Source organism: Arachis ipaensis, chromosome B10, assembly GCF_000816755.2.
Source record: "Arachis ipaensis cultivar K30076 chromosome B10, Araip1.1, whole genome shotgun sequence".
In the NCBI taxonomy this organism is placed as follows: Eukaryota; Viridiplantae; Streptophyta; class Magnoliopsida; order Fabales; family Fabaceae; genus Arachis; species Arachis ipaensis.
In genome coordinates this window covers 122,321,256-122,334,136 of record NC_029794.2, presented here as the reverse complement: position 1 = coordinate 122,334,136, position 12,881 = coordinate 122,321,256, and the positions used below count along the sequence as shown (strand labels likewise).

The window sequence follows — 12,881 nt, the reverse complement described above, 5'->3', positions numbered from 1 at the left end:
AAATATCCGTTAGTTATTTTATTATTGATAATTTTAAAACCTATTTTATTAGTACTGTGACTGTTAGAAATAATCATTATTAACACAACTAGAAAATGGATTAATACAGACGAATTTAATCTTTATTACAGACGGATTTTTGGTTACCGACGGATTTTGTCCCTCTGTAAAAGCCCGTCGGAAATTATTTACCGACAGATTTTTTTTCCGTCAAAAAATTACAGACGGATTTTTACGAGTTACCGACGGATTTTCCCTCTGTAAATTTTCTGTCCATTTCCCAAAGGCGACGAACTTTCCGACGGATTTTCCGTCTGTAATTACAGACGGATTTTCTGACGGATTTTCCGTCTGTAATTACAGACAGATTTTCAGAAGGATTTTCCGTCTGTAATTATAGACGGATTTTCCGACGGATTTTCCGTCTGTAATTACAGACAGATTTTCCGACGGATTTTCCGTCTGTAATTTGAACATTGGAAAATATCTCACACTATGATTACAGACAGAAAATCCGTCTGTAAATCCGTCGGTAAGGTAAAATAAAATTTTTTTAAAATTTTTCCATTGCAAAATGAATACTTTAGGTTTATTTTTTAAATTTTCTCCATCAAACACACTGTAAATTAAAAAAAAAAAAAGAGGCCAAAAATTAAATAGATAAACATAATATTCATTACATGATACCTATAAAATTGGATGTTATTTTCAACATCATTGACCAATATCTCACTATCTCAATAAAAAGATACCCAAAAAAATAAACCATTGACAGAACTATAACTATTTACATTACTCATTGACACTACTAGTTCCCTCATTTTCAACAATTTAAACAAACAAGATTTTATATTGATCCTATTCCTTTTAGATTGCATGATGGTGACTTGCTCAGAGCCATTGATAAATACACTTTCTGGATCTCCTTGTGGTTCTGTGATTCCAACAGTAGCAGCCATGTTTGATGTTTCTTCTCTTCTTTGCTTGCTTGGTTTCTTCAATTTCATCAACCCTGGTTTCATTCAAAACAGTAGAATTCATCTAATGTTCACATGGCATTTGTTAATGAGACTATGTGATATTATAAGTCAGAAGAAGAATGAGGGAACTAGCCTAGAAAACACTTGCTTCTTAGAGTAAAAAACTATATACTCACCAAATGCTTATGCCATGTCATTCCTAAGAGGCCATCTCTGTCAGTGAATGCACGTTCAGCCATCATAAGTCTATCATTCACATCTCACTTTCATTTGGTACTCTTTTCATGTTCTCCAACCTTTACTTGCTTCTATTTCCTGAACAAAAAGAAAAACAAAACAAAAGAAAAGAAAACACTTTATTATATGATAGTTGTTATTTTAAGAACTTGTGTTTGTTTTAACAACTTAAGTTAATCCTTCTGAACAAGTTATATATGAACATTTTTTCCAATAGAAACGGCTTATATCAGCAGTCTTGATTTGCATATACGCTGTTGGAAGACTTCCAGATTTACTTGACATCTATTTTACAATTTATATTATAAGAAGCACAATCATCAATCCCCTTCTCTCTCACCCCTTCCTCTCTTTCACAAAACAACAAAAGGGAAAGGGACAGAGAGCCTGTTCACTGTTTCAATGAACAAATGATTCTTTTTCTTTTGTCTCAAGGGAACAGTATCCAGACCTTATTACCAAAACTCAACGAATCAGGCCAGACTCTGAAGAGAATATGGATCACTTAGTTTATTTATTTATTTTTTCATTAAATGCATGAAATTGAAAGAAAACTGGACAAAATTGAAACCAAATTCAATACACCAAAGATGAAATTGAGACAAACTCTCACCTTTGGATAGCCCAGTAACGCATATAACAAGACCAGCAAAAGGAGCATTTGATCGAATATGTGGGGAGGACGAAACAGAAGACATTGGCTCCAATGGCTGCAGAGCTCTGAACAAAGACATATGTGAGGTCGGCTACAACTGAGATGGAGTTTAATGTGACATAAACTGAAAAAGGAAATTGAATGCCACCAACCTGCAACATGCCTATGAAACATAGGATCTCCAAATTTCTGCATCCAGATGAAATCATCATACAGTGAGTGGTATACTGGATAATCTGCAAAATTCACAAAGAAACAAAGCTTGAGAATACATTTCAAAAGGAAAGAAAAATCAAATGGTTGTAGAAGACAGGGAGAACGCACGGCATAACCATAGCCCCTAGGAGTGAAATTGCGAGACCAGTAGCACGGCTTCCTTTTAGTTCTGGCACAAAAAGACCCTTCAAAACTTCTTTAGCAATAGGTTTTGCACATCCAAGCTCAGCAAAAAAGCATGCAGCAATTGTAAATACTAGAAATGCAATCAAGAATTCAAGTTTTCTAACCTGTTTCAATAATAACATAGAAACGGGCTCATATTGTTGTTATATAGATAGATAGTACCTAATATAACATGCAATGACGACCATAAAAGATCTTAGTAAGTAAAATAATAGCCAATATGATCTTTTATCTATTAACATGCAATGACGACCATTAAATTATGTAAAATTACTCAGTAAGTCCTTGTAGTTTCACCAAAATTCAATTGTTAAACTATCTATTATCTCTGAGCTTTCACAAGTTTACACTTACTAACTCAAAATACAAGCTAATGCTCACACAGTCTTTTATAATAAATTTGTACTAGTTTAACTAAGATCTAAAAAGATCAGTGATCCTATCAAAGAATTAATGGGAAGCACAGGCATTAATGGCGTTAAAAGTTAAACAGCCAATATACACACTCAAAGCTAATAATTATACTCTTAAAGCACTAACAGGTTTGTCTAATCAAGAATCTTAAAGCTAATAATTATACTCTTAAAGCTAATAATTTGTGCATTGATGAGTCCAGAAAATGAGTCCAGAGTGCTTAATAAACTATTCTGATCTAAATTTCAAACCAAACTGTAAGAAAGAGATTAAAAACAACAAGAAAGAATATGAAGCTTCCTAAATTTCAGAAAAGGGACAAGAAAAAAATTCCAGTGGTGCTTTAAACATACAAATTAAGAAGAATATATGTAAAGAACAATATAAGCTAAAACAATACAAGCTAAAAATGATTACCCTATTAAAAATCAATATCATCATTAAAGTCTGCAACATCATCATCATCATTTTTATTTGCCCCAGAACTAGAGCCAAATGGACAATTCAACAAGTACTATTTCATTTATCATACAATACCCTAGAAATCAATGAAATTTATAACACAATAATTGCACTAACCTTAACTCCAAGCAAAAAGTTGAAGGGATTAGACCAAAAATCTCTGAGCAAACACAAATATGAGAACACAAAATGTTAGATGGACTTGATAACAGGGTAGCACCTGAAACAGGGTAGCGAATATACATTAATTTATGTAGTGAAGGAAGAAGAGATATATATGTAGGAAAGAGATATATATGTAGTGAAGGGAGAAGAGATTTAATTATATCTATGCAGAAAACCCATCTCACTTTGGGTGTTTGGCTTTGTGTTTCAATTGTATAAACTAAGTTCTGCTTATCAGCTGAGTAAATTTGAGGATATAATTTCTTAAATATTAATGAACCAAAATTTTTAACATAAATATCAATAAGTTAATATATTTTCTACTATTTCAGTTTTGTTGATTGTTCCAACAAGATTGCAAATAAAAGTTTTTCTTTTTTTATTTTACAGATAGTGGCTACAAAATTAGGAGGCTGCAAAATTAAAGAATAATACATAAAATAATAAATATTTGTATTTTTATGTAAAGTAGTAAATATATAATTTTTTTATTTATTTAAAAAGAAGGCAACTATGACACCAACGTAATTTTATATAAAATTAATAAATTAAAATAATAATGATGATATGATGAAACATGAAAGTAGAGAGTGAAGATGTGTTAAAAGCTTTTTTATGTGCTGAGGTCAGGGGCGTGTGTGGTCCTTAATTTTTGCTTCTTTTCCTTCTCCAATTTGCTATGTCAAAACCCTTTGCTTCTACAATTCATTGTTTCTTAATCACTAATACAACCATTTATAAATAAAAACTACCATTAAGTAAAGCTAATTATATGTAAATCACACACTCAATAGCACTATTACATCATCTACATAGAAAAAGGGTTATGAAGATAGATCCAATGCAAGCAATGAAGCAACAAAACTTGAACATGTTCAGCCAATCAGAGCTTGATATCTTCATGGTAACTAACAATAAATATATGCAGAAAAGTTATCAGTTCTGTTATAACTATCCTAACTTCTTATCTCTGTAACAAACTATACAAAGAAAATGGATTAAGCAAATAGAGAATTTTAAGACTTCCTTCAACAAGCAAGCAACCATATTGTTTATAACTACTTACTTCTGAGTCCTGCAAGTATTATCACTGAGTCCACTGATTTTAAACTCAAGATTATTAACCTTGATTCTGAGGTTTTTCAGCACACTTTTTGCTTGAAAGTAAACAAAAAGAAAGCATCACAGTTCAATAAACATAAAAATCAGAACCTTGTTACAATTAAAATAAAGATAGCAATATCACCTTGGTCCAATCAATAAAATCTGGATGTTTCACATTCTGATTCTCACAAAGGAAGTCCAGTACAGGGCTAGGCTTTACAACCATAGTAGTTGACACATCTTTAAAAGAAGATAAGAATAAATGGTGTCAATTCAAAAACACAAGGAAAACAAAATTTTCCATGCATGTACCTTTAAAATCTTACCAAGATAAGAAGGAGTGATGGGTAGTACATAACATACTATCTTTGTAAAGAATGAATGGACACTTACAGCCAAGGACCAGAGGGACAAAGACACAACATCACCAAATTATTTGAAAAGGATTCATCTGATTGAGGGAAATGGACACTTACAGCCGAGGAATCTTCCAAGTGAGGGAGAGCTAACAGCTTCAAAATGAACAGCAAAACCATGAAACCATATAAGCACACATAAACACACCTAAGCATGATCAAAATGAACAGCAAAACCCAGCTAGGCATTTTGTGATTCACTCAGTAATAAGCATACATATACTCCAAATCCAACACTGGAGAAAAAGGAGCTGTTCACAATATTATGGTGAAATGGGCAGAGCTAATTGAAGAAAATGTGTGACACTTGAGATTAAATGAATGAAACAGGACATGGGTGGACTTATTAATAAAATTAACAGATCCTCCATTTCTCCATTGCCAATTATTTATTCTTTCACACTGTAAGTACTTCATACCAGTATCAGTCACACTGTTGTAACTTGTAATGATAATTAATATCATGAACTTTTGATCAATTATTTAAATATTTTTCATTAAAGAGAATATGAAATCATTCAAGCCAAGCAAGCCTTTTCATTATAATGATAACATTTGAAAGCCAACTTGCATGCAACAGGAAACAACTTATTAAGAGCATGCTGAGGAAAAACCCAGAACATAGAGCATGCTGAGATTCATCCGATTGAGGGAAATGGACACTTACAATCGAGGAATCTTCCAAGTGAGGGAGAGCTAACAGCTTCAACAAGTGCAGAAGACAACCTCGAGAACCAGATGGTTGATCTTACAACATCAGAATCAACAACCTCGAGAGAGTAACGAGCAAAAGAAGCGTCAGCTGAAGAAAAATACAAAATACAAACGAATAGAAAAGTTAGGGTTTGCGATCTACCAGTTGCGCGAAGAGAATATGACAAAGAAAGCACTGATCTGGAACGAAAAGAAGCTCGGAATCCGACGGCGACGGATCTTCTACGGTGGCGGTGGAGGCTGTGTCTGTGTAGCGGCTGCGGTGGCTGCGTGGCTGCAGTGACGGCAGAGACTGCAGTGGCTGTGGGCGGCGGGGTGCAGGGCGAAGTTGGCGAGTGAATGGAGTGAATGGCAAGTGAATGGCGAGTGAATGGGTTAGTCTTCAACTAGGGTTTTCAATGTTTCCGATGGATTTCATTTAAATTACAGACGGATTTTCCGTCTGTAATCATTCCACGGAAAAAAAATTAATTTTTCCGACGGAATTATAGACGGATTCTCTTTTCCGTCTGTAATTTATGCTAATCTATTTTTTTTTGTTTTTCGACAAAAAAATCCCTCTGAAATTCCGTCTGTATTTCAGTGGGATAAAATCCGTCGGAAATATCCGTCTGTAATAACTAATTTTCTAGTAGTGTAATATCAACCTCGTTAACTGTTGGTAAAACAGTTTTGCTGACAATTTTATTTTTATTTCTACGGATGGCTATAGCGTTGGTATTAACAAAAAATAAAAAAAAATTAAAATTACCACTTGTAAATTTATTTCTTTATTTAATAATTCCATGGTAATATATAAGTACACAAGACGACACAAATTTTACATTCATGAGTAATAATAAATTATTAAACTCCAAGATTTTTATTATTAAAATGTAGGTAAACTACATTATTTCTAATGGTATGCACTCAGCTACTAGTTTCCTTTTTCACCATCTTTGACATAGTGGCGTTCTTGTTTTGTGCTTGCATTATTATTGTCTAACTTTGCACATGTACACTTGCCATTAATACACGCAGGAAATAGTGGAAAACAAACATTTATTAGAAAATTGCAACCACCAGGGCAATCCTGTTGAGGCACCACATTTGTTGGTGTTTTGGGCAGACCAAATCCTACAAAAGAAAAAATATTTAAAAATGAAAAATAAAAAAGATAGTCATAATATATAATTATATTTGCAGCATCATGGTAGAAATTTAAAATGTTTCACAAACACAAATTAAATATAAACAAGATTAGTACGTATCTAGTAATATAATTGTTTAGATATATATAAAAAAAAGAACGGATGCATATAAGATTAAAAAGAAAATACCATTGGTGGCTACTAAAGCGAGAAAGATCATTACAAATGATATCTTAGTTGTAATCTTCACCATGTTTCCTAGTTTTTTTGAATTAAAAAATAAAAACTAGGTTGGAGTCACAAACAAAATATTTTGTGTTTTGATGGCTTCTATGAAGGCCTTTTGATGTAAATTTATAGAGTTGGATGAATGTCAAAAGATAATAATAAATTATAATATATTATACATAAAATATATAATTTTAAATTTGTTTTAATTATATTCTATTCATGGTTTAACAATTATCAAAATTGAGTATGTTTTCTCATTATTCATATTTTTAGTAAATTATTTTTTAAAATTAATGCTAAAATATAATTTTTTCCCCCAAATTATTTGCCGCTTTGGTAATCTTTTACAAATTCAATATTTGTTTTTTTATGAAAAATTTATAAGTCAAAGAGATTAATTATCATGTTAGCAAAAATTAAACGTGATTTTGTATTTTTCATATAACATTTTGGGTTATTGACTCTAGTTTAATAGGTGTAATACTCTTTGTATATAAGAGAATATATTTGATAAAATATCTTTTGGTCAAATTTAAATCTAAGTCTTAATTAATAGAGTGAATAGTCAATCATCTAATTAATGTTGACAAAATAAAATCATATTATTTTTCAAACTAATAATTTTACTTAAATAGTTGAAATTTTTTTGGAAAAAAAGGATAAAGATAAGATTTAGACTCTATCATAATCTTACTTGTGCATTTAAATTATTACTAAAATTTAATTATATCTTATTTATAGGTGGAGAATTTTTTAATTCTAATCTTAATCACATTCAAATATTTTTTACCGACCTTATCCGGCTCTACCTGTAACAAAATAAAATTTTTCAATCAAATATAATATGTAATCATTCCATATTTCATACATATTAATAAACAAAAATACAAATTAAGTCCATATTAAAATTAAAAATAATAAAATATAATGAAATTTATGTTAAAATTACAAAAGGGAGAGAATGAGAGTTTAATCTCTACCAACTTCATTATATACATATAATATTTTTAAATAATATACTTTAATTTAGGTTTAATTACTCTATTGGTCTCTATAGTTTCGCAAAATTTTTAATTAGATTCCTATACTTTTTTTCCTTTTAATTGAGTCCTTGCACTATTTTTTTTTTTCATTGGGTCCCTATACTTTTTTTTCTTTTAATTGGGTCCTTGCACAAATTTTTTTTGATTGGGTTCCTATACAATTAAATCAATTACTGTCAAAAAGGATCTAATTGAAAAAAAATTGGTGAAGGAATCCAATTAAAAGAAAAAAAAATATAGAAACCTAATTGAAAATTTCATGAAACTATAGAGATCAATAAAATAATTAAACCTTTAATTTATTACGGATGCGAATAGGTCAGTTAGGGTTCTTAACCCTACCCCCAGTTTAACCCACTATGCTCTCAATCCTACCAGAACGAGTTAGATCAAATTGAGTACTCGTTTATAGAGTTAGTATTATCCTATGCCAACAGGGCTAAGGTAGGTTTGATAATAATACAAGAGTTTAACTAAATTATATCATAATAAAAGCACATATTACACTAATCATTAGTAGAAATTATTAATTTGTTTTCTTAAATAAATAAACAATAAATGTAGTAAAATTTTAAATTAACTTTTCTAACTAAAAATTTTAAAATGTGCCCTTATGGCACATACTAGTTGAACCCATAATAGAATGCGTGATTTGAAATTTGTTGGTAATCAATCATAATTAATTTATGCAATAGTAATTAACATTTTTTATGTAGTACCTTTAGTTGGAGCCTGATTTATGATAATGTAATAAATAATAATTCAGAGTTAGGAGAAATAAATTCTTAAATTTGCCTATAAAAATAATTTATTTTTTAAATTGGTCTTTAAAAAATTTTAGTAGTCATATTGATCTTTTTGTCAGTCACATAATGACAATAATATTAAGGGTCTCGTAACATGATGACGTGATAAATTAACATATCACAAAATAATTAATTGAATATTGATATAACATGATACATCAATTAATTATTTTGTTATATATGATGTTAAACTGGCTATATCATCATAGCACGTGCAACACTTAACGTCACATATTATTCTCTAATCAGCTATATTATTATGTCATGTGGCACTTAACATACATGAGCACACATTATCATCTAATTGATGAAAGAATTGATTTGACTTACGATAATAAATCTAATATGACTAATAAATTTTTTCGATAAACGATTTAAAAATTAAATTTTTTTAGGAACGAACTTAAGTATTAACTAGATTGAGTTACCAGAGAAATTATTTTGTAATAAATATCTAGTGAATCCCTAGTTGTAAAATGCTTAGCACGAAAAAAAATAACCACCTTCAATGAGAGTTTCATACACTAATTAATCAATATATATTTGTGGTGATTAAAAATTTCCACCTTATCAAATAAATAAATAAACAAATTTATTATTATTTTGACTTTCATCCATATCCAAAGGGAACTTATGAATTTTGTATTAAAAAATTGCTACTATTACTAAGAGGAATATGCGTGATGCATGAGCAAGATAATTGTGCAACTTAAACCAAATGAAGAATCAACGTAGACATTGATCAAAGTGATATTAGTATCTTGACTATTTAACCAAAAATCTTTTTGATCTCACAAGCCCTAAAAAGAATTTTTGCTCAAAGCCCTTTAACCAAATTAATCTATTCTTAATGACAAGGGTACATATTATTGTTACTTATTGTTTCTTTTTTTAACCTTTTATATTAAGTCAATTTCTTGTGTGATGCTATTTCTTTAATTAAAATTTTTTTATTATAATTATTTTTTTTTGTGATATTATTTTTAATAATGGTCCTACTTCACTTGATCACTAAAAAAAAAAATTAAAAATAAATATGTTAACAAATAAACCACCCTAATATCTAACTGTTCCAGAAATTACTTAAAATTGTATAGTGTTTTGGATCTGAACGTAAGGTCCAAACATCTAAGGAATAGTTTCGACTCGCTCCTTAAAAGGGTGATTTTTCTGACGTCCTCATCTAGGCTGGGGTACCTTGAAGGAGTTCTGATACTTAATTTAGTAAGAATTTTAGCAGACTTGAATGAAATTATATTAAAAAAAATACCTGATTATTGTAGTATTATAAAGTAGAAAGGGTGACCTTGTCATCTCTTGAAGATAAATTGATCACGTGTTATTCCCTTACTGAGTGAAAAGTTATCTCATATTTGGATTGATTATTATCTTAATGGTGATTACCGAAGTAGTAGAGAGAGCATCTAACATATTCTCCAAGTCAGAGCATAGGGATAGAATAAGAAAAAATTTCAATTAAGGACCAATAGAGAAAAGAGAGAGTAAAGAGAATCCCAGTTAGGGTCAAATAGAAAAGAAATCAATCACTAAAATCATTCAATATCATTAAATTCTTACTATATTTATTTATATAGATCAATTACAAATAAAACTATGGGTTAAGTACTGTTTTCGTCTCTAAGGTCTAGGGTGAAAATCAAATTCGTCCCTGATCTTTTTTTGTTATTAAAATCATCCTCAATGTTACAAAACGTTATAAAATCATCCTTTTGTCCATGAACAATTTTTTTGGACAATTTTACCCTTAAACAAAAATAAAAAAAAATACCGAACCGGCCGAGAACCGCTCAGTTGGACCGGATCGGTAACCTGCCAATTCAGATAAAACGACGCCGTTTTTTATTTTGTAAAAAAAAAAATAAAGAGAAGCAGATTATCCATTCTTGCTTCATTAGAATTAAGTCATCATAGCTTGACCATTCCAGTTATTCTAAATAACCTTCAAACATCCTATCATACTTTGATAAAGAGCATCACATTGCCCATGAATACCTTCAAATATCCTATCATACTTGATAATCATTACAGCATCAAGAATTTTTTCAGAAACTTTGATGTCCAAATCAACCTTTCTCCCTGCTGTTATTCTAAATAACCAATCTAGGATATGCACTCCCAGTAGGCCTTAGGAAGAACTCCTGAAGCTTTATTATCAATAGAAGCATCCAACTATGATATGAGGGCCAAGGATAGACTGAAGCTCACTTTCATTACAGCCACTCTTCTCAAGCAGCTCATCCTGCAGGCTTTTGTCAATTCCACTATGTTTCATGAGCAAGAATGGTGAAAAATCAGAAGCCGGCTTTTGTTGGTAACTAAGGCTCTTGTTGGTAACTACCAGACTCCAGCAGAGAGGAAATCATGCTCCCAGCCAGTTCAACAAATTTCTCTTCTCCAAAAGAATTCTTAGTCCAGCTAAGGCCCTGTACTAAAATCTCTTTGTCCATGCAATATCTCAAACAAAAATTTAAAAACATGTAAGCAAACGCAGACGGCAGATCCTTCTTCTCTTTCTTTCTCATTCACAACAACAACCCTTCTTCTCATATCTTCTTTCTTCTTCATCTTCTTCTTCTTCTCATTCACAACAACAACCCTTCATCTTCTCATTCACAGAATAAGTTTATTTTAATACACATAATTTAACAGAGTAACAGAGCAATCAAAACCAAAAATTGAAGAAGGATTGAAGAAAAATGGAACAAAAATTGAAGAAGAAGACTAAAGAACAATAATTTCAGAACTTCAAATAAAAATTGAAGAAGAAGATCAAAGATTGAACATTCAGTGAAGATGAAGATGAGAAGCCACTAACCTGGGTTCTGTGCCGAGAAGCCAGCGAAGATGAAGATGACGTGCCGAGTCACTGGTTCCGAACACGGGGAAGAGGAAGAAGCGGTGGCACTGAGGACCTGGGGACGACGGCGGTGCTGAGGACCTGGGGACGGCGGCGGCGCTAATGACCTCGAAACGGCGGCAGTGATGAAGGGCTAGGGTTCCCTTTTTCTTCAGAGTTCTTCAGTCCAGGGAGTGATGAATGAATGAATGATTGGGGGGAGTGACAAATGAATGAATGATTGGCGTCATTTTATCCGAACCGACCGGTTACCGATATAGTCCAACCGACTGGTTCTTGGTCGGTTCGGTAGTTTTTTTTATTAAGGGTAAATTTGTCCAAAAAAATTGTTCATGGACAAAAGGATAATTTTATAACGTTTTATAACGTTGAAGATGATTTTAATAACAAAAAAAGGTTGGGGACCATTTTGATTTTGAGCCAAGACCTTAAGGACAAAACGGTACTTAACCCTAAAACTACTCTAATTGAATTCTAGGCCACTTTTTACTTCTTACATTACATTTTCTTTAACGATAATATTGCCTTCAAGGTTGTGAAAAAAAATATAAATCCTAATTATAAAATATATTTTTTATCCCTAAAGTTTGACAAAAGTTTCAAAAATACCCCTAAATTTTATTTTGTTTTAATTTTGTCCTAAAAGTTTTCGATTTGCATCAAATATACCCCGAACGGCTAATTTTTCAAAAAATTTAAGACCAATTCAACAACAATTTCATAAGAACAACCCTCAACACAAGTAAATCAAGCATAATTTTCATGCATTATTGTTAAATTGGTCTTAATTTTTTTGAAAATTTAGCAGTTAAGGGTATATTTGATGCAAATCGAAAACTTCTTGGACAAAATTGAAACAAAATAAAATTTAAGGGTATTTTTGAAATTTTTGCTAAACTTCAGGGACAAAAAATATACTTTACCCTTAATAAAAATAATAATTAATTCTAAAATAATATTTTTTATCTTATTTCTATTTTACTGCCTAAAATAAAATATACCTCCATGATCACATTGTTTAAAAAAATTAGACCCTCCATCTGTTTAAAATAATTTTTTCTAACCCTAAATCTACTTGCTGATGTGAATTGAATTTTTATTGAGCTAAATTGGACTTGGCACATTAGATAGGAGTGAAAACAGGTCAGACATATTATGTAGTTAATTAGTTTGGGCCTGATTATAGACTTTTTTTAAAGTAATAGGTCTAGTTTGGCATAAAGCCAGTTAAAAGGCATGACCAT

At 30.9% G+C, this 12,881-nt stretch overlaps 1 protein-coding gene and 1 long non-coding RNA gene across 2 annotated transcripts; both read right to left on the bottom strand.

Annotated features, from left to right (window-relative positions):
* On the bottom strand, nucleotides 1,414–2,396 carry LOC107621907 (metal transporter Nramp3-like). The gene is made up of 4 exons (XM_021114673.1): nucleotides 2,205–2,396; nucleotides 2,025–2,108; nucleotides 1,831–1,937; nucleotides 1,414–1,702 (listed from the first exon to the last, which is right to left on the bottom strand). The coding sequence occupies exons 1-4, from the start codon at nucleotides 2,394–2,396 to the stop codon at nucleotides 1,648–1,650; spliced, it is 438 nt and encodes a 145-aa protein (XP_020970332.1). The 3' UTR covers nucleotides 1,414–1,647.
* LOC107622105 lies at nucleotides 3,249–4,935 on the bottom strand. The gene is made up of 3 exons (XR_001616072.2): nucleotides 4,896–4,935; nucleotides 4,382–4,659; nucleotides 3,249–3,370 (listed from the first exon to the last, which is right to left on the bottom strand). It is a non-coding gene; the product is annotated as an uncharacterized LOC107622105 (long non-coding RNA).

Coding starts and splice junctions, on each gene's coding strand:
- LOC107621907 (XM_021114673.1), bottom strand. CDS start 2,396: ATGTTATTATTGAAACAGGTTAGAAAACTTGAATTCTTGATTGCATTT. Junction 1,938..2,024: donor GTTTCATAGGCATGTTGCAG/GTTGGTGGCATT, acceptor GTCTTTGTTCAG/AGCTCTGCAGCCATTGGAGC. Junction 1,703..1,830: donor CGTTACTGGGCTATCCAAAG/GTGAGAGTTTGT, acceptor TATTCTCTTCAG/AGTCTGGCCTGATTCGTTGA.